The sequence below is a fragment of the Xenia sp. Carnegie-2017 genome, unplaced genomic scaffold (assembly GCF_021976095.1).
Source record: "Xenia sp. Carnegie-2017 unplaced genomic scaffold, XeniaSp_v1 HiC_scaffold_19, whole genome shotgun sequence".
In the NCBI taxonomy this organism is placed as follows: Eukaryota; Metazoa; Cnidaria; class Anthozoa; order Malacalcyonacea; family Xeniidae; genus Xenia; species Xenia sp. Carnegie-2017.
In genome coordinates this window covers 7,649,288-7,666,525 of record NW_025813481.1, presented here as the reverse complement: position 1 = coordinate 7,666,525, position 17,238 = coordinate 7,649,288, and the positions used below count along the sequence as shown (strand labels likewise).

The following is a 17,238-nucleotide window of genomic DNA, read 5'->3' as shown; positions in this document are numbered from 1 at the left end:
CGCCATGATTCCATCGACTGCGAAAATTTAAACACACCCTCCTTTGCTTATCATGACGTTGCATAAGTCATAGCTTTGCCGCGATTTATGCAAATGAGACACCTAAAACTTTAATCAGTTTATTTTGATTTTTAAAAATTTTTTTAACGAGAAATTATACACTTAATCTAAATATTACAGTAAATAATCAGGCTTTCCTACGAAAAGTCACATCTTCAATTAGTGCTTTTATAATTCTTAACTTAATTCTCGTTTATGATCAGTCAAAATTTTTTTGAAAACAGGCTTCGAGAATTGCAAAATTATTTTTCAACTTGCAAGAATATTATATTCAGCGTTCCAGCAAAATTTTCTTAAAATTTTACTGGCAGTTCATTAAAATTTACGGAGCAAAATGTATTTAATTGGATGGCACGCCGAAGAACTTCAATTTTACGACTTTCTTAGTACTCCCACAAGGTACTTTTATCCGGTGACTCGCCATTTGCCGTAAACGCTCCATTGCTTTCACCTTTTAAATACATGCCGTTGTCTGCCTTAATGCACATCTTCGTATGTTCCCGGAACTCCAAATAGAAGGTCGTGCAATCGTCGGAGCTACCACTTAAATTCACATTCAACTCGCCGTCGATTTTAGCAAACTTGCCGTTTCTACCCTCAAGTTTGTATTTCCCATCTTCAAAATGTAGTTTGAATACTTCGTACGAGCTTCGGTTGCATTCGAGACGTGCCGTGGTCGGACCTCGCATGCCAACAAAACCATGCTCACCACGAAGAATCAGCAATGACCTGTTGACGAGTTGCAAGAGAAACTTCTCTTTTTCTCCAATAGAGTCCGCGCTTGGAGCAAGTTTTCCATTGGGTTTAATGGTGACGTAGCTGCCACTGGCTGCTTGGAAACTCACGTGACTACCATGCCAATCGATTCCAAAAAACGCAGCATCTACACGTTTGGAAGAGCTGGCCTTCACATCGCCGTTAGCCACCCAATACTCTCGCGTGTTAGCAAGCATGCAAACTTTGCCAGGTCTTTTTGGGTCAAATTCCATTTGGAAAATTTCCTTGTCAGTTGTATCGAATCTTTGATTTGCTGTAACTTCGTTTCCTACAAAGATATTTTTCCCTTTTGAATTAAGCGAAGAAAAAACAACGAAACAAAAAACTTAGTCTCGCACTTAACACTTTGAGATAAAGACGAAGACAAGTACATCATTCCACATTTGCGCAAAGTAAAACAAAAGAAACTCAGTAAAAAAATCATCTTTTTGTATTTTCCTCCTAGCTCACGAATAGCATTTTGCTTCAGTGACCACAATATAGCAAGAAAAATATGATTAAACTTGAACTAAGCATGAAAATAGGAAAAAACAAAAAACTATGTCTGCACGTTCAGGTTTGCGATGACGTACAATACGTTAAGATAAATTCAGAAAGTGACTCATTAGTGCTAATCAGCATTGTCTGAACGAACCAATGAGAAAATCATACACACTAAGTCCTATGCAATGACCCTTGAAAATGTGCTTCACACACGAAGGAGTGGACAGGACGTTCACATTTTACACAAAACTAGAAAATGAAACGTCAGTTTTGGGGACCCATGAATAACGACAAACACAAACTGTTTTGTTGGCTTTACGACCAACAGCTTACACAGAGACTTTTTAATGATAATATATATTTAATCTATTACCAAATATGGAGTTGTAATAACTATTGAATTTCAGTTTCGTCCGAGCACGAAACTATTTTCATTGTAAACGTCAAATAGCTTATCAGTACAAACTGAACAAAAGCGAAAATACTAATAACTAAGAACAGCGCATTTTAAATTATGTCATGTGAAAGTGTTGTATGTGACTTATAAAGCGAAGGCGATCGAAAGATTGTCAAAGATTTTCTACATCTAAGATCACACTCCCCATTTGATCTGACTTTTACCCTTCCGCTCAAGACTAAGCCGTGGAGTCAATCAAAAAATCAATTAGCGGATTTGGACTGTATTCAAAGAAAGAAAGTTTTAACGTGTGTAAATATTATTGAAAATAATCTAGGCATTATCAATGAAGAAATATTAAACGCTACATTGAAAGTGGAATTCGTAAGGTTTACGTAGGATCCTTCTCTCTAAGTGTGGAAAACGTCTGATGATTTTACAATTGGCATTTGTTGGAATGAATGCTGTTATTGTAGCCAAAGCCACAAATAAAAAGTGCCAGCAACATTTTACCCGTCAAGTATCATAATGAGCTTTAATATCCAAGAATGTTTTAAAGAAACACACTCGATATCATGTAGTGAAACGCCATACGTTCTATAACACCACGGTCTGTTTTGTTTCTACAGACAACCTGGGTTGGTGTTTATAAATATATAGAAAGTCCACACATTTCCCTTCGCATAAAATGCAAGAAAATAGCACGTCGACCGTGTCATTGTCTAAGTATGTCAAGTGGTTTCCTTCCTGAAAGAGGGTTCATCTTCATTTAAATATCGAAACAAAGAAACAATATTTCATGTCTTTCAACTTTTCTTTTGCCAATCGAACGAGCACAAAATTTCCCAAATGAAAACCGAAAACACCTTTTGAATGCGAAGTCTGCAGGTTGCAAAATTCAGTTCATACATACATTTCACTGTAGCGGAAAAGCATCGTATCACAAAGCGTCATCGTATAAGGGCGTGACAAACTCATTTTAAGTGCCCACACAACTTCTATTTTAGCTTGTAAGCTTACCTTGCCTGATGGACACCATGCGCTCATTTTGAGCCGTCAGCATACACTGCGGGTGATTGTCGACAAGTACAAAATGCTCATCTCTTCCGGCTACATTTTTCTTACTCGACTGAATCTTGCCTTTATTACCGACGCATGTGAGAAACTTGCCCTCGTGCGTGCGGAATGCAACTCTACCTTCGTGAAACTCGATAACGTACTGTCCCTTCTCCGTGAGCTTCTCCTCCAAGGAACCGTCTGCATTGAGATAACGCGAGTCACTCGTAAGCACCGAGTATCGGCCATTCTTAAATTCCAGGGTGATCAAAGCGTCGCCACCCCACGGAATATCTTCGGAAACTTGGATCTCGTTCGATTCAAGGTGCGCATACCGTTTTCGTACAACGTGCATTAAATTCACCTGAGGATGAATGGCCAGTTGAAGGGTCCATGATTCGGATCTCCCGATTGACAATGCGAATGCGTCGATTTGATCGCTTTCACCACCGAGATATCTGTCGTGTTTGCTTTTCAACGCGAGCTTCCCATCCGCCTGATATGTAACAGAGAACTTCGCGTCATCTTCGCGTTCTTCTGCCTCACATGAAAGTTTTCCATTTTTATCTGCCGTCAAGTAGCGTCCAAGATGACTTTTCAAATAAATGTCACTTGCGTCCTGTTCGACAAGCCACATTTGTTTCTTCTTCAAATGCGCACCGCTCGCGTTTACCTGAAAGCCGAAAGATTCGGCCGTCAAATACTTGTTTTGAAAATTCACCAATCCCACATAGTAACCTTGAACGCCCGACATTCTCCAAGCTAGAAATATCAAACTTAATACTGATTAGGACAAATGTATTGGTATTCGACTCCCAGCCACGCTCACAGTCGACGGCAGACTCAATGAGACTTGGTCGGTTACACTCAATATAAATATCTTAATAGTAGCACGTCATTTCCTGATTGTTGACACACAATACTCGAGGTTTTGTTGGTACCCGCAAATTTATAAATTCAACATCGTTTACATTTTTGTTAAAAAGAAAAATTTGTTGTTTGTTTAAACATAATCACTATAATCGCCACTGCGTGACACGTTCGACCACTTCGCGTTGATTGGTTTGCTTCGGAAATCTTTACTCATAAAATTAAAAAAAAAATTCTCACTGAGACGAACATCTGGTTAGCATCTTGCAATTAACTGTTGTTCAATAGCATTGCATTGTGCCAAATGCTGTGCGGAAATAAAACAAGCGATTTTTTCTGTTCGGCATGTTCGCCCATCACTGATAATTAGAACCTTATCAATAATTGTGCGACAGCTGCGACATTATTTGCAAGACAAAAGGTTTGTTTACGGCGGCACGAAGAGCTGATATTTTGCAAGTTACAATTAGGCTACAGAAGCCGTGAAACGGTTTTCATTGCCTAAATAAAGCATCTCACACATGACTGGAGAATTGCGTACTTTATAACTGCATTCTATATCAATATCTTTAACGTATCGTTAGATATTCGTCAAGATCGCACTTGCAACAAAGTAAACAAAACTCTTACAGCTGATACTGCTTCGTGCATCCAAAATACCATGAAAAAAATAAGTTTGAAATACTTCGTAGGTTTTTGGAAAGCTCACACTGCGCATGTTCTTTAACCATCTTACGTCATAGTGTTTGATAATTCAACAAAGCACAATGATTAACACTTATTCAACAGAAATTTACACCGAAAATAATTTGAACGTCAAGACGGTTGTCATGAATATTGACTTCCGATTGTAAATGACGTAACAAATGAATTTTTGGGTTGAAGCCCAAAAATCTAATTAAATTTGACGACTGGAATACCTGAGGTGATAAATTTCAGAACGTTGAAGCAAACACACCTGAATGGACTTTACTGCTTTCCTTTCCGATAGCAAATCCGCTGACACGAGAATGTGTCGACGTCACCGTAACCTCCAAACGACAGAAAGGCGTAAAAGAAAAACTCGATTAGAACTAGACCGACTAGTCATTTCCAAGGAAACTTCCAAAGCCGCAATGTCACCGTGACGTCATTGTGGAATTCAGTCTCTTAAAAGCTGGTTGATTTAATAAAGTGTGATGTAGATAATCACAAAATTGCAAAGACTTTCTTCGAATAATTTAATTGAATGATAAATTTATGCCACAGAAGCATAAATTACAACTTAGAATTAATTATTAAATTATGGGGTCATGGGCAGAGTATGGCCCGGTTTACACGAGCCAAGGGTTGATATTTAACTCGGGTCAAACTGCGATAGGTGGTTATGTTTACACGAACCAGGGTTAGAACTGATTTTTCAATCCGGGTCAGCAATTCTCAGCCCGGGCTGGCTCGAAAATAAAGTAAAAGACAAGGCAACCCGGGTTTACATGAAGAAATGAGCTAAATTCAACGCTAACCAAGGTCGACCAGAGTCTTGAGAAGGGTGCCCCAGATTGGTAAATTGACCCGGCTATCGTGTAAACGCTAATAGGAATTTATTGGGAGACGGGTTGACCCGTTGGTATGCCTACACTATCAAAAATACATACACTATCAAAAGAACTCAGTCGGGCACAAGTGAATATATGAATACGCACTCTCGCAACGAGCATTCCAGGCACGGCCATGATTACATGAAGCGAGTTCTCGCGAATAGCCGATCTTGAGTATCACAAAAAGTTAAGTCTTTGATCGCACGTGCTTATGAACTCGTATAAGTTGCGATATCTCGCTTTTTTGTCATCGTATCTCCTTAATTGAGTACTTTACTACAATTATAACTATAATGAAAACACTAATCTTTTTCAATCTATTACATAAAACAATCAGAGTATGTACACAGTGACGGATCTAGGGCGAGGCAGTGGCCAAGAGGGGTCGAGGTAGGATTCAGTTGACTAACGACCCCCATCCATTAAATCAAAACACTAACCTTATACAATCTATAACATAAAACAATCAGAGTATGTACACAGTGACGGATCTAGGGTGAGGCAGTGGCCAAGAGGGGTCGAGGTAGGATTCAGTTGACTAACGACCCCCATCCATTAAATCAAAACACTAACCTTATACAATCTATAACATACAACAATCAGAGTATGTACACAGTGACGGATCTAGGGTGAGGCAGTGGCCAAGAGGGGTCGAGGTAGGATTCAGTTGACTAACGACCCCATCCATTAAATCAAACAAATTGCCCCATACCTTACATACGATCAAATTACTTTCAAATTTTCAAAGTGATATAGAATGTAAATATAACTCCTACCTACTGCTGAGTACTCCGGCATAAGTTGCAGAAGTTTTGTTCACATTCCCGTTTCCTAGATCCGCCAAGGTTTCTTGTAAAAATTTGATAATAAAAGCAGTGCTGAAAATAACAACTTCGTTGCGACTAACTTGCTACATGTAATCGTTACTGTTTGTTTTCAAATTTGAAAATAAAAGCAGTGCTGAAAATAACAACTTCGTTGCGACTAACCAGCTACATGTAATCGTTACTGTTTTCAATGACTGCAACGGTTACGGTAACTAGTTACTTATGAAACATGGGTAGCATTTCTCTCACGGTAAATTTAGTAGGATTTCTTAACAAGATAAATGAATGAAATGATTCAAATTCTCCAGCTTAATACCTCATTTTGTAGCGTTGTTATTCAACACTGCAAAATCACATTCAAAGATTCAATAAATTATGTACATGCACCTTCTGCTGATATTACACTTCAAGAAAGCAGATATCCAGCTCTAGCAAAAAATATTGCGTATTCACGTGACGTGATCACAAAACATTTCCCCACAGGCCGCATTAAGATTTTTGGACCCCTGGGCACTTAGTGAGTCCCCATATAACTGTTGTACGCCAGTTCTGGAGCTCAAAAATTTTTTTGACCCCTAGGAACGGGCACAGTGGTTAATGCGGCACTGCCTCTGTATGCGTGGTAACGTCACTAAAGCAAACTACATAATACCTTTACTAGAGAATATCACGTGAACCTCGATCAATCATAATCATTGAGCAGAAAGTCAACGCGATTATATGCACGTCTGGAGAACCGCTCGCTCCATCGTCGGCCTATCATAACAACAACGGCTACGAAAAAAACGATCCCGATGAAAAGAGATATGATCAACGACACATGTGTTGTATGACTTCGTTTCTCCGAAAACGGACTTTTGATGTTGTGCACACCGTGAGATCCATGTAAAAAAGTGTTTGAATCTACAGCAAGAAAGAAAAAATGAGCTTCAGGGCTTCAGAAATTATGGATCTGTTGAACGACGGTGGTCTCATTGCATAACTTGGCGGATTCTGAAGAAACTCGACCAGGAGATAAATCCTTATGAGAAAATTAACATGTTTGTAAATGTAGATCGATACTCCCGGGTTCAAACCATTTACTTTAGAAAATTAACCTTGGAGAAAATTAAGAGACAGAAAAACGTTCCTTAACATAACCAAACTATGGGACAAAAGAACGTTCCTTAACATAACCAAACTATGAGACAAAAGAACGTTCCTTAACATAACCAAACTATGAGACAAAAGAACGTTCCTTAACATAACCAAACTATGGGACAAAAGAACGTTCCTTAACATAACCAAACTATGCGACAAAGAACGTTCCTTAACATAACCAAACTATGGGACAAAAGAACGTTCCTTAACATAACCAAACTATGCGACAAAAGAACGTTCCTTAACATAACCAAACTATGCGACAAAGAACGTTCCTTAACATAACCAAACTATAAAAAGAACGTTCCTTAACATAACCAAACTATGCGACAAAGAACGTTCCTTAACATAACCAAACTATGGGACAAAAGAACGTTCCTTAACATAACCAAACTATGGGACAAAGAACGTTCCTTAACATAACCAAACTATGCGACAAAGAACGTTCCTTAACATAACCAAACTATGGGACAAAAGAACGTTAACATAACATAACAAACTATGGGACAAAAGAACGTTCCTTAACATAACCAAACTATGAACGACAAAGAGAACGTTCCTTAACATAACCAAACTATGGGACAAAAGAACGTTCCTTAACATAACCAAACTATGCGACAAAAGAACGTTCCTTAACATAACCAAACTATGGACAAAAGAACGTTCCTTAACATAACCAAACTATGGGACAAAAGAACGTTCAAACTATAACGCAAACAAACTATGGACAAAGAACGTTCCTTAACATAACCAAACTATGGGACAAAGAACGTTCCTTAACATAACCAAACTATGCGACAAAGAACGTTCCTTAACATAACCAAACTATGGGACAAAAGAACGTTCCTTAACATAACAAACTATGCGACAAAGAACGTTCCTTAACATAACCAAACTATGGGAAAAAGAACGTTCCTTAACATAACCAAACTATGGGACAAAAGAACGTTCCTTAACATAACAAACTATGGGACAAACTAACATAACCGACAAAAGAACGTTCCTTAACATAACCAAACTATGGGACAAAAGAACGTTCCTTAACATAACCAAACTATGGGACAAAAGAACGTTCCTTAACATAACCAAACTATGGGAAAAAGAACGTTCCTTAACATAACCAAACTATGGGACAAAAGAACGTTCCTTAACATAACCAAACTATGGGACAAAAGAACGTTCCTTAACATAACCAAACTATGGGACAAAAGAACGTTCCTTAACATTAACTTAGCATTGCATACACATTACACACCTGTTGTACTTTTCAAAACACTTGATGAGCGTAATTCTGGCAAGTTCGTACTCTTTGTGGCAAATTGACCTGGAGTGGTGCTTTGGATACTGGATCTATTTGTGTTCAAAGTCTAATAAATACAAAATGAGCAGAATAGATATGGGTAGAAAATGTGCTTACAAAACAAGTCTACGATATGATTGATTAATCATGTTAACAATGTTGTCATTGAAAACGGTGTAATATACACAATCATGTGTAAATTCGATTGTAAATTTACACAATTATTTGATAGATGTGTAAATTTGATTGCAAATTGCCACAATTATTCCATCATCAATGGGCCTATAATATACCTATTGACATGGCCGGGAGAATAAAATGCTTTGAATTTTACAACCGCAAAACAAAAATTTTCCATCAATAAGTTATAGACAACTCAGCCCTAGTCATTCAAGGCAATTTTAACGTTGCATTTTTTCAAATAAAAACAAAATAAATTATCAATTGGCAATGTCAGATTATACACAAAATTTTCATTCAATCCTAATTACAGGTTATTCAGCTTTCTAATAAAGCCATGTTCTTAAATATTACAAGACAATCTTCAAAATGCAATAGAAACAACAATTTGTAGAAACGATGAATATTTCGACAACCAAGAGCAGCTTGCAACACAATGTACTGCAATGTAAGTCACAAAATAACGGCCTGAATTTTAATCCACTCCTGTGCACAGGAAGCAGAAGTTCTAATGAATTTGAACTAAAAAAAATCAACTCCTGTAGTGAAATTTAATTCAGAAATCAAACAAAAAATAAAGAAAAATATATTTTCAGAAGGAGCTAGACTATTTAGCCAGAGCTAAAGGTGAAACATACGGAGATTGCACATTACTATTTCATTAGCATTTACAAACCAAGGGTGTTGATGATCCTGATAACTGACCAACATGATTTGACGACAAACTATTCCACACCAATTGATGTCCTTGCGTAGGCACAACAATGGTTGAAGGTGTCATATGAGTGGTGAGAAAAGTATTTACGAATGTTGAAATTGTATAATTGCTGACAGTTCCAGCAGGGAGTGATGAAGTGCTGGTGGATAGTATTGCACTGACTGTGACATTATTAAGGACTGAGGAGGACACAAGTGAATTGTGTGGTGAAAAGATACTACGAAAGACTTCGTGAAAGGAAGCTATGGGATTGAAATTTTTAGATGAGGGTGTTTCATACTGGGATGCTCCTGTACTTGTATGCAGCATGAGAATGGGGAAATGGTTCGTTTCTTTATCTCCGTGATTTGGAGATGAGATGTACGAAAATGATCCAGATTTTGATGGATGAAATGAGGTGATATGTTTATGCTAAAATACACGTAAATGTTTATATGTTTTATGATTTTGATTATACACACAAGTTTTGTATGAATAACTTTCAGCCGATTTCAAGGCAGAAAGACTTTGGAAAGGCAGTTCCAAAAACTTGACACAAACAACATGAATGATTGAAAGGCTTTAAATTGAAATCACTTAACAACTTAACAACTTACCTCATTTGTGCTCTGATCGTCAAATAAAAAATTTTCTATTAAAGAAACAAAAAGTTCATTTCTTAACGTGGCCGAAAGTCCACTAACGTACAACATATTGTCTCATGCTTAAAAATAATATTCTTGGGCAATCTTATAATAAATACCTCGTTTTACTTCAATGATTGATACACCTGTGTCATTGGGCACCTTCACTGTAATACATTTCAAAATATCAGGACAATTGAAGAGAAAGCATGTCACATTTGAGGCATAATAACGATCTTTTGCCATCTTTAACATGGTTGTAAACATCATAAAATTACATTCTTGTAAATCACAGCAGGCATCTCGACATTCTTCCCTGCTATCAATCTCGTAGGTCTTCACAAGCTTTGCAGACAAATTGGAAAGTTTAGAGCTGTAGTAAAACCCGTTTTTTTCCGTCATAACGCACTTTTCGTTCTTCATGCCCGAAATGTTTATGCACAATGTGAGCAAAACGAGGAAAGGAATCATAGAATTACACCAGAACATATTGAATTTCATCCAAATACAACAACCACATCAGATACAACTTCCACGTAAATCATTTGTATGTAAAATTCACAAGCCAAAACACTAAAGGCGTAGTTTCCAAGGGGAAATATTAATCCGAATAGGAATCCGACCAGACATTTTCTTTCTTGACTATTTCATAATTCATATCGCCATTTAAACAGCCTGAATTGCCTGCAAAAAAGAAGGCGACGTGCCCTTGTGGTTCAGGCCATAGCCATAGCCAATTCAGGCACCACAACAGTAGCTCTGGCTGCAACAGCATAAGGTTTACTGCTTAAGTGATCTCACTGTATCCATTTTTCACTTTTCTGGTCACGTTTGATATTGACACAGTATAGAAAACATACAGTTGGGCCACTCCATTGAATTTTTTCGTGCAACGCATATCTTATTGCGCATGTGATTACCATATTTGCAGCCACTAAATTGCATTGTATGACCAATAGGATTGACGATATGGCAAACGGCAGCCAGTAAACCAAATAGCCAGTGGCCAGCAGCTTGTTGCACAGCAAAGTGGCCCTACTGTATATTCCTATATTGTGATATTGACATGAAAATACCTGAGAGCCCTGAATCGTATGTAAAATGAGAAAGTGTCAGAAAAAAGGTGGCGTTGTCAAGGGTCTCTTAAACTACGGTATAAACGCAAAAAGTTATTTCTGGAAAGTTGTCAGTAAACAGTGGAAAAAAAGCTCATTTTCTGAAACTAGGACTACATTCGTGGCTACGTCTCTGTGGGTATATTACAAATTAAGACAAATTATATCGAAGTCGAAGCTGAATGCCTGGGACGAGTGGGTCGAGTATTGGACAAGGAGTATTTGTAATTGTCAATTAATGACGTCAATATACCTAACTTCAAACAAAAACATGTAGGAAGCACTTATGCACGTCATGTTCCTTTTCCTGAAGACAATGAATTTATAAAGAATGAACCGAAATCCGAAAAACAATCATAAAGTGAAGATTTTTTGTTATTTTGCTTTTTAGGTCACTGTTTTGTCAAATTTCAAATGAGATAAGAATTGCTTCGTTTTATATTGTAAAGTGACTAATGTCAAAGGCAAAAGGCAACTGATTCGACAGTCAACAAAATTCAAGATGCTGTATCCTACGACTGCAAGCTATTTGAATAAAAAAAAGCAACGTATATGTAATCATTCTGTTTTCTTTTTAATTATTCTTAATCATGCGTCGTTCATTACATTCAAGTTCAACTGGTACCTGTCTTTGGGCATTTTGGCTGAGATCCTTTTTCCTTTACGTAGGGAACTCCATTCAAAATGAATGGAATTGAAAGGTGAAAAGGAAAAATTTTTGACACATTTTAAATAGATGTAGTATCTTTTGTTTAGATGTCATATTGTACAATAAGTAGTAACCAATCAAACAGCGTTGCAAATGGTACGAGCGCAGTGATTGGCTGAAGAAAGCTGGAATTATACAGTAAAAGCTGGCGAGATAAATTGTTATTGTGATACCTCTTAAATGACATTTTTTTGTTTATGCTTTTTGGTGGGCCTTTTAACGATGTATAAGCGCTAATAAAAATGCTCTGGTGTCTTATTTACGAACCGAATGGTGTAATTCACGAATTTTACTTGAAAAAAGACGCAAAAGGACAAGATTGTCATGCCAAAGTATGTAATTCGTCATTTAAAGGCGGCCAGGGGAAACCCAACAAAGAAATAGCGTTCACAACAAATCGACTGTATAATATGAATTCACCTGTCAAACTTAGACATTTAAGTGAAACTATGTTTTCTTTAGATTTGTGAACGGTTGAAGCTATATGAAGGTGATTATTTCGGTTTAAGATACAAAGGACGTAAGGGTTTCGAGACATGGTTGAATTTAAGAAATCGTCTTTCCGCACAATTACATGGAAAACCGCCGTATCGCCTTTGGTTTCTTGTAAAATATTTTGTCAAACCCCAAGAGTTGCAGCAAGAAATCACCAGGTAAATTACCAAATGAAACCTCATAAGTGACTGCGTTTAACAACTCAAACGAGTGTTGAGTTTTCATTAATATTACAATGTAATCTGTGCGCTTTCAAGTAATTTAAATATTAAAGAACACGACAGTATGAAGTAGTTTCGTTTGAACAATAATAAAATGAAATCACTTGATAGACTTTCGGCTTAGTGGTTTCATTTGTATTAGTACTCTAGATTTAAGGTATTTTTTCTGTTTAGACATCAATATTTTTTGACGTTGAAGTTGCATTTGAGGCGGAATCGATTTGACTTGAGTACGCTTCCTACCAGAACAGTGGCAGAAATTTGCGCTAATCTGGCTCAGGCAGAAACAGGCGATTTTAATCCAGACAATATTGCGGATTATTCTTCGTATTTGCCTTTGTGGGTATGGTCAATGTTTGCTAAATCTTGTGACATGAAGAAAGAGGTGTCATTTGAGCATAACAAATTGACAGGTCAGCCACCGCAAATGGCCGAGGTAAATTTCCTTCATCAGATGTCAGTTTTGCAAGGGTATGGCGTAGAGACGTTCACAGGCCGCTATAGAGACGACAGTTATGGAAGAAAGTTGAAGATTCTCGTTGACTTGGAAGGTTTGAGAGTTTACAGCGTCATTCGCGAGTACGATGTAAAATTGACAAAAGAAGTTGTCAGGAGTGTTTTGGATAGAAGGTAAAACTTCATACCTCTAATTCTTGTATTTTTTGCCACGTTGAGAGAAAATAGCTTAGCTAGCAATAGCATTAACTTATTGCCAGTATGCACTTCTTTCTTTGCACTTCAGAGTTTGGCCAATTTCTGCTACTCTTTTACTACACATCCACCATTCCTAATATTTCACATGTCATTCATTTCATCAGTGTGCATTAATTTTATGTTTCAGAATTCACTATGAGGATGTTGCGACGGTTTCCTACAGTGGCCATAACTTCACTGTTGTTCATGGTTCAAGTGTGCACAATGCCAACCGTATTGTATTTAAACTAAAACACGAGCTTATGTCCATCTCCATATTTCGCTCCTTTACAGAATTCCACACTTTCTTTAACTGCAACATGGTCAAAAAGGCTGTCATTGATCAAAAATCACGAACAACATTTGGGAAGTTTCTCACCATCTTTTATCCAAGCTCAACTGTTGGTGAAAGGCATTTGTTTGACATCCTCCGCACGAGAAGACAGACCTACACCCATGCCTGGAGTGTTCTTAATGAAGAACTAAACATTAACAGAAGGCGAAAGCAATCACAACCTGAAGATTCCAAATCATTTCGTCCAGTACAATCACCCTTAGCAAATCGTCGTTCTGGAGAAAATGATGATGTTGTAATTGACTTGTCCAAAAGCTCACATTCAAGGTTTACTGCTCATGACAACTTGAATGACCTGTCCAATGAAGAGTTGAAAAGGATTGTTCGGAACCTAGAGGATTCTCGTATTTGCCAGGTGTGCATGGATGAGGAGGTCACAACTGCATTCTGCCCTTGTGGACATGTAGTTTGCTGCACAAAGTGCTCAACCTTGTGCAGGGAGTGCCCCATTTGTCGTTGTCAAATAACATATGCACAAAGAGTGTTTTTTTCATGTGAATGAAGTTTGCTGGCTCAGTTATTTTGCGCTTTATTCAATTCAGTGCATTTTTGTAAATGTTGCGTTTAGTGAACAATAACCATTTTGTCACCATCCAGACAATGTCGCTGAATGATCTTCTAACCAACAAACCTTATGGTTGCTATGAAGAATTGCATTAAAAACTGCTTGTGTGCTAATATTTAATTGTACGTTACATTTTAAGTCGGACGAGACTCTAAAGTTTAAATAAAAGAACTCCTTAAGAAATCGGTACATTCCAATGACTAACGTGTTGTTGTAGCGTCTTAATTCACGCATAATGTTGCAAATTAAAGACTTGTCACGTTTTTATCTAAAAAAAGCGTTCCTAAACGTGATTAACAATAATTGGCATGTGTAAAAAAAACGTAAGATCAAAGGCAAACCATGTACAGCCTGTTTTCTCCTCTTGTAAACTTGCATAGCATATATTCTTGCATTCAAGCTTGATTAACTTGAAAGTTGAAACCTAATTACGTTATACGTTTACAGCTATAGCCCGGTTTATCCGGTTCGACTTGAACAGCAAATAGGGCACCAATAGGAGACCATCGAATGTTCAACTCGCAACCTTATTGGTGGAAATCGACATTTCGCATGTAAACAAGAATCCTAAAAGTTTTCCCTGACATTCAACCAGATCGACTTATTCTCGACGATGAAAGTCAACTTTCCACATCCTTCGATGTTCCTGGCTTGTTATAAGTATAAAGAGCTCGCTTTTGTCGATTTTTGTTAGTCTTTCAGCTCTACAGCAAAGATGAAGTATCTTGTCGAAGAACCGAATGGAAACTTGCACGAAATTATAGTGCCCAAGAATGCTGCGGGGCTAGTATGCCATGAAAGGGTAAACAAAAATATAAATCAAGATTTTACTAGGAATTCTTTCGTGCTATGCATTATATTTAGTTTGCCGTAAGATTCCACCAAACCTAATTTCCATCGTTATTTTCAGTTATGTGAGAAGCTAGGAATCGTTGAAAAACATTATTTTGGTCTTACTCGTTCGATGGGTCAAGAAGTAAAAGCATGGCTGAATCTAAGGAACCCTCTCATGACACAACTTCGTCCTCACATCACTGGAAAACCTCACCGACTTCGCTTGGACGTGAAATTTTATGTTTTGCCGCAAGAAATTCAACACGAGAAAACAAGGTAGGTGGTTAATATTTTCAAATGCGCAATTGTTTGACTGTTTTTTACCAAGCGCTTCTTAATAGCTGGTTTGTCGTCATTTTAAACTACATTACGCCTTTGCGAAACCAGATTTTTTCCACGTCACAGGCATTTCTTTTATCATGCATTGAGAAGAAATTTGGCCGAAGAAAAGTTCATTTTAAGTGAAAATCAACTCACTAAACTGCACGCTTTGATCAGACAAGTCGAAGAGGGAGACTCCAAAATACAACTGCGCGACAACCCAACTGAAACCGTTTACAATGCTTGGGAATTAAACGTGAGACGAGAGCACGAAAGCTTGAAGGGCTTATCCCCAAGTGTAGCCAAACTGAAGTTCATCTCGACTTTGGCTGAAACCGAATTCTACTTTTGCGATTGGTTTAAAGTTAAAGTCGCCGGCGAGAAACTATTTGCAGCCGTCGGTGAGCAAGGTCTTACTCTGATAAATCGTCGTTGCCCTCAGGCATTCAAAGAATTGTAAGTACTAGTTTCTGCAATGCTAAATGGTTCTAAGGGTTTTTAAAAGCGAACGTATGCACTTGTTTCAAGTATAAAGTAAATACTAGAAGTTTGCATTTAATACATATAATAGATAGCCATTTTGAAAAGATCGAGATAGAAACTGGTTTGTCTTGATTTGCAAATTTCCCGAATCAGCAGTTGTTTCCGATCAATTTCTAATTTTCTATTGTATTGACAATAGTACGTCTTTATATTTTGACTCATCTTAGAATTTGAAAAAATCTATTAAGCACGCACAATTATTTTGGAGAAAGGTTGTGCCAGTGGCATCACCACGTACAGAATGAATGTGCCATTGTCGCCTGCCATATTTTGGTTAATTGTTAACCATCAAACCATCATGTGGTCTATTGGAAATCTATTATTGAAAATTGTTAACCACAGGATATTGGAAATCTACAAATATGGTTGTCCACACTTGAGTACAACTTGCTTGAAAAATATCAGGGTTTTAAAAATCATAGTAATTCAATTTGTATGATCATTAGCCAACAAAATATGCATTATTGATAATGCCTGAAATGTTTCCTTTTTTGTGGAGCATTAAAATCCTCTTAATCATAATAGTGGTAAATCAACAGTAGGTTATTGATGAATATGTGTAAAAAACAAATCCATCATGTTTGTGGTATGAAATACTCTAAGATATTTATGATCAATAGTACTATTAGTTTGTTTTTTTTAATTAAATTGCAAACCACCCTGGATCAAGTCAACACACCTCAAATTTACCCATAATCAGACCAAAGAAACTTTAAAACATTAATGACCATAAGCTAAAAATACTTTGTATCAACAATAATTGCCCATTTTTGTATATTCTTCGCAGCATGCTATACATGAAATGGGAATTTATGGGCAACTTGAATGTTTGTGTACATGCTAAAACATGTTCTTCATCATTTTAGTGTATCGTACCTGGATATAACAAAATCAGTCTATTTGAGGAACGTATGATATTGGTAATCAAGCGAGCCGGTTCCACATTCAGGTTTCTGCACTTTTTCCACACCAGCTGTGAGTCGGCAAAAGTTATGCACAAGTGTGTTTTGGAAAAAAAGCTGTTCTATTTTGAACCTCAGATTTTGGACTCTGTTCGCAATCACTACATGCTAGCATATCCGTGTTGGGCTTATCCATCCAAGTGGCTTACACGTTACACAGCCCCAGAATTATACCACCTTGATGTTTGTTGTACAAGACGGCAAGCGTATAATGAACATTACAATGCGATTACTTCACAGAAAGAAAAATCTCTTTGCTACCATGACCACTTTGAGGATGCATCTTTGGAAGATGAGGTTTGTGATAAAATGGATGCAAGTTTTGTGATGCCAGTTTGTACAATTTGCAATGGTTCAGATAACATGGTTGCCTATAGTCCATGTGGACATGTCGAGTGTTGCATATCATGTGCAAAT

General features: G+C 37.4%; 4 protein-coding genes across 5 annotated transcripts; 2 read left to right on the top strand and 2 right to left on the bottom strand.

The window, feature by feature from the left end:
- Positions 1 to 103: 103 nt before the first annotated feature.
- LOC124439051 (fascin-like) lies at positions 104 to 3,717 on the bottom strand. The gene is made up of 2 exons (XM_046989253.1): positions 2,738 to 3,717; positions 104 to 1,105 (listed from the first exon to the last, which is right to left on the bottom strand). Exons 1-2 carry the CDS (start codon positions 3,525 to 3,527, stop codon positions 444 to 446), a joined length of 1,452 nt encoding a protein of 483 aa, XP_046845209.1. The 5' UTR covers positions 3,528 to 3,717; the 3' UTR covers positions 104 to 443.
- A 1,132-nt stretch (positions 3,718 to 4,849) lies between these two features.
- Positions 4,850 to 11,809, bottom strand: LOC124438600. 2 transcript variants are annotated; one of them, XM_046988776.1, is made up of 5 exons: positions 11,749 to 11,809; positions 10,128 to 11,056; positions 9,982 to 10,016; positions 8,443 to 8,554; positions 4,850 to 6,950 (listed from the first exon to the last, which is right to left on the bottom strand). In XM_046988776.1, exons 2-5 carry the CDS (start codon positions 10,507 to 10,509, stop codon positions 6,730 to 6,732), a joined length of 750 nt encoding a protein of 249 aa, XP_046844732.1. In that variant the 5' UTR covers positions 10,510 to 11,056; positions 11,749 to 11,809; the 3' UTR covers positions 4,850 to 6,729. The 2 variants fall into 2 exon arrangements, with proteins under 2 accessions (XP_046844732.1, XP_046844731.1); XM_046988775.1 differs by lacking the exons at positions 4,850 to 6,950; positions 8,443 to 8,554 and adding an exon at positions 9,276 to 9,796.
- Positions 11,810 to 11,822: 13 nt separating this feature from the next.
- LOC124438598 (E3 ubiquitin-protein ligase MYLIP-like) lies at positions 11,823 to 14,344 on the top strand. The gene is made up of 4 exons (XM_046988770.1): positions 11,823 to 12,164; positions 12,295 to 12,485; positions 12,723 to 13,178; positions 13,390 to 14,344. The coding sequence occupies exons 1-4, from the start codon at positions 12,075 to 12,077 to the stop codon at positions 14,096 to 14,098; spliced, it is 1,446 nt and encodes a 481-aa protein (XP_046844726.1). The 5' UTR covers positions 11,823 to 12,074; the 3' UTR covers positions 14,099 to 14,344.
- A 100-nt stretch (positions 14,345 to 14,444) lies between these two features.
- On the top strand, positions 14,445 to 17,083 carry LOC124438602 (E3 ubiquitin-protein ligase MYLIP-like). Its single transcript, XM_046988777.1, has 4 exons — positions 14,445 to 14,963; positions 15,072 to 15,271; positions 15,401 to 15,772; positions 16,726 to 17,083. Exons 1-4 carry the CDS (start codon positions 14,877 to 14,879, stop codon positions 16,772 to 16,774), a joined length of 708 nt encoding a protein of 235 aa, XP_046844733.1. The 5' UTR covers positions 14,445 to 14,876; the 3' UTR covers positions 16,775 to 17,083.
- The last annotated feature ends 155 nt before the right edge of the window (positions 17,084 to 17,238 follow it).

Bases quoted from the DNA above. Each gene is read 5' to 3' on its own strand.
- LOC124439051 (XM_046989253.1), bottom strand. From the start codon at position 3,527: ATGTCGGGCGTTCAAGGTTACTATGTGGGATTGGTGAATTTTCAAAAC. The intron at 1,106-2,737 runs GTAAGCTTACAA...ATATCTTTGTAG, and splicing joins CATGGTGTCCATCAGGCAAG to GAAACGAAGTTACAGCAAAT.
- LOC124438600 (XM_046988775.1), bottom strand. From the start codon at position 10,509: ATGAAATTCAATATGTTCTGGTGTAATTCTATGATTCCTTTCCTCGTT. The intron at 10,017-10,127 runs GTATTTATTATA...TTTCTTTAATAG, and splicing joins AATCATTGAAGTAAAACGAG to AAAATTTTTTATTTGACGAT. The intron at 9,797-9,981 runs GTAAGTTGTTAA...CGTGTATTTTAG, and splicing joins ACGATCAGAGCACAAATGAG to CATAAACATATCACCTCATT.
- LOC124438598 (XM_046988770.1), top strand. From the start codon at position 12,075: ATGCTCTGGTGTCTTATTTACGAACCGAATGGTGTAATTCACGAATTT. The intron at 12,486-12,722 runs GTAAATTACCAA...TTTTCTGTTTAG, and splicing joins TTGCAGCAAGAAATCACCAG to ACATCAATATTTTTTGACGT. The intron at 13,179-13,389 runs GTAAAACTTCAT...TTTATGTTTCAG, and splicing joins AGGAGTGTTTTGGATAGAAG to AATTCACTATGAGGATGTTG.
- LOC124438602 (XM_046988777.1), top strand. From the start codon at position 14,877: ATGAAGTATCTTGTCGAAGAACCGAATGGAAACTTGCACGAAATTATA. The intron at 14,964-15,071 runs GTAAACAAAAAT...CGTTATTTTCAG, and splicing joins GGCTAGTATGCCATGAAAGG to TTATGTGAGAAGCTAGGAAT. The intron at 15,272-15,400 runs GTAGGTGGTTAA...TCCACGTCACAG, and splicing joins ATTCAACACGAGAAAACAAG to GCATTTCTTTTATCATGCAT.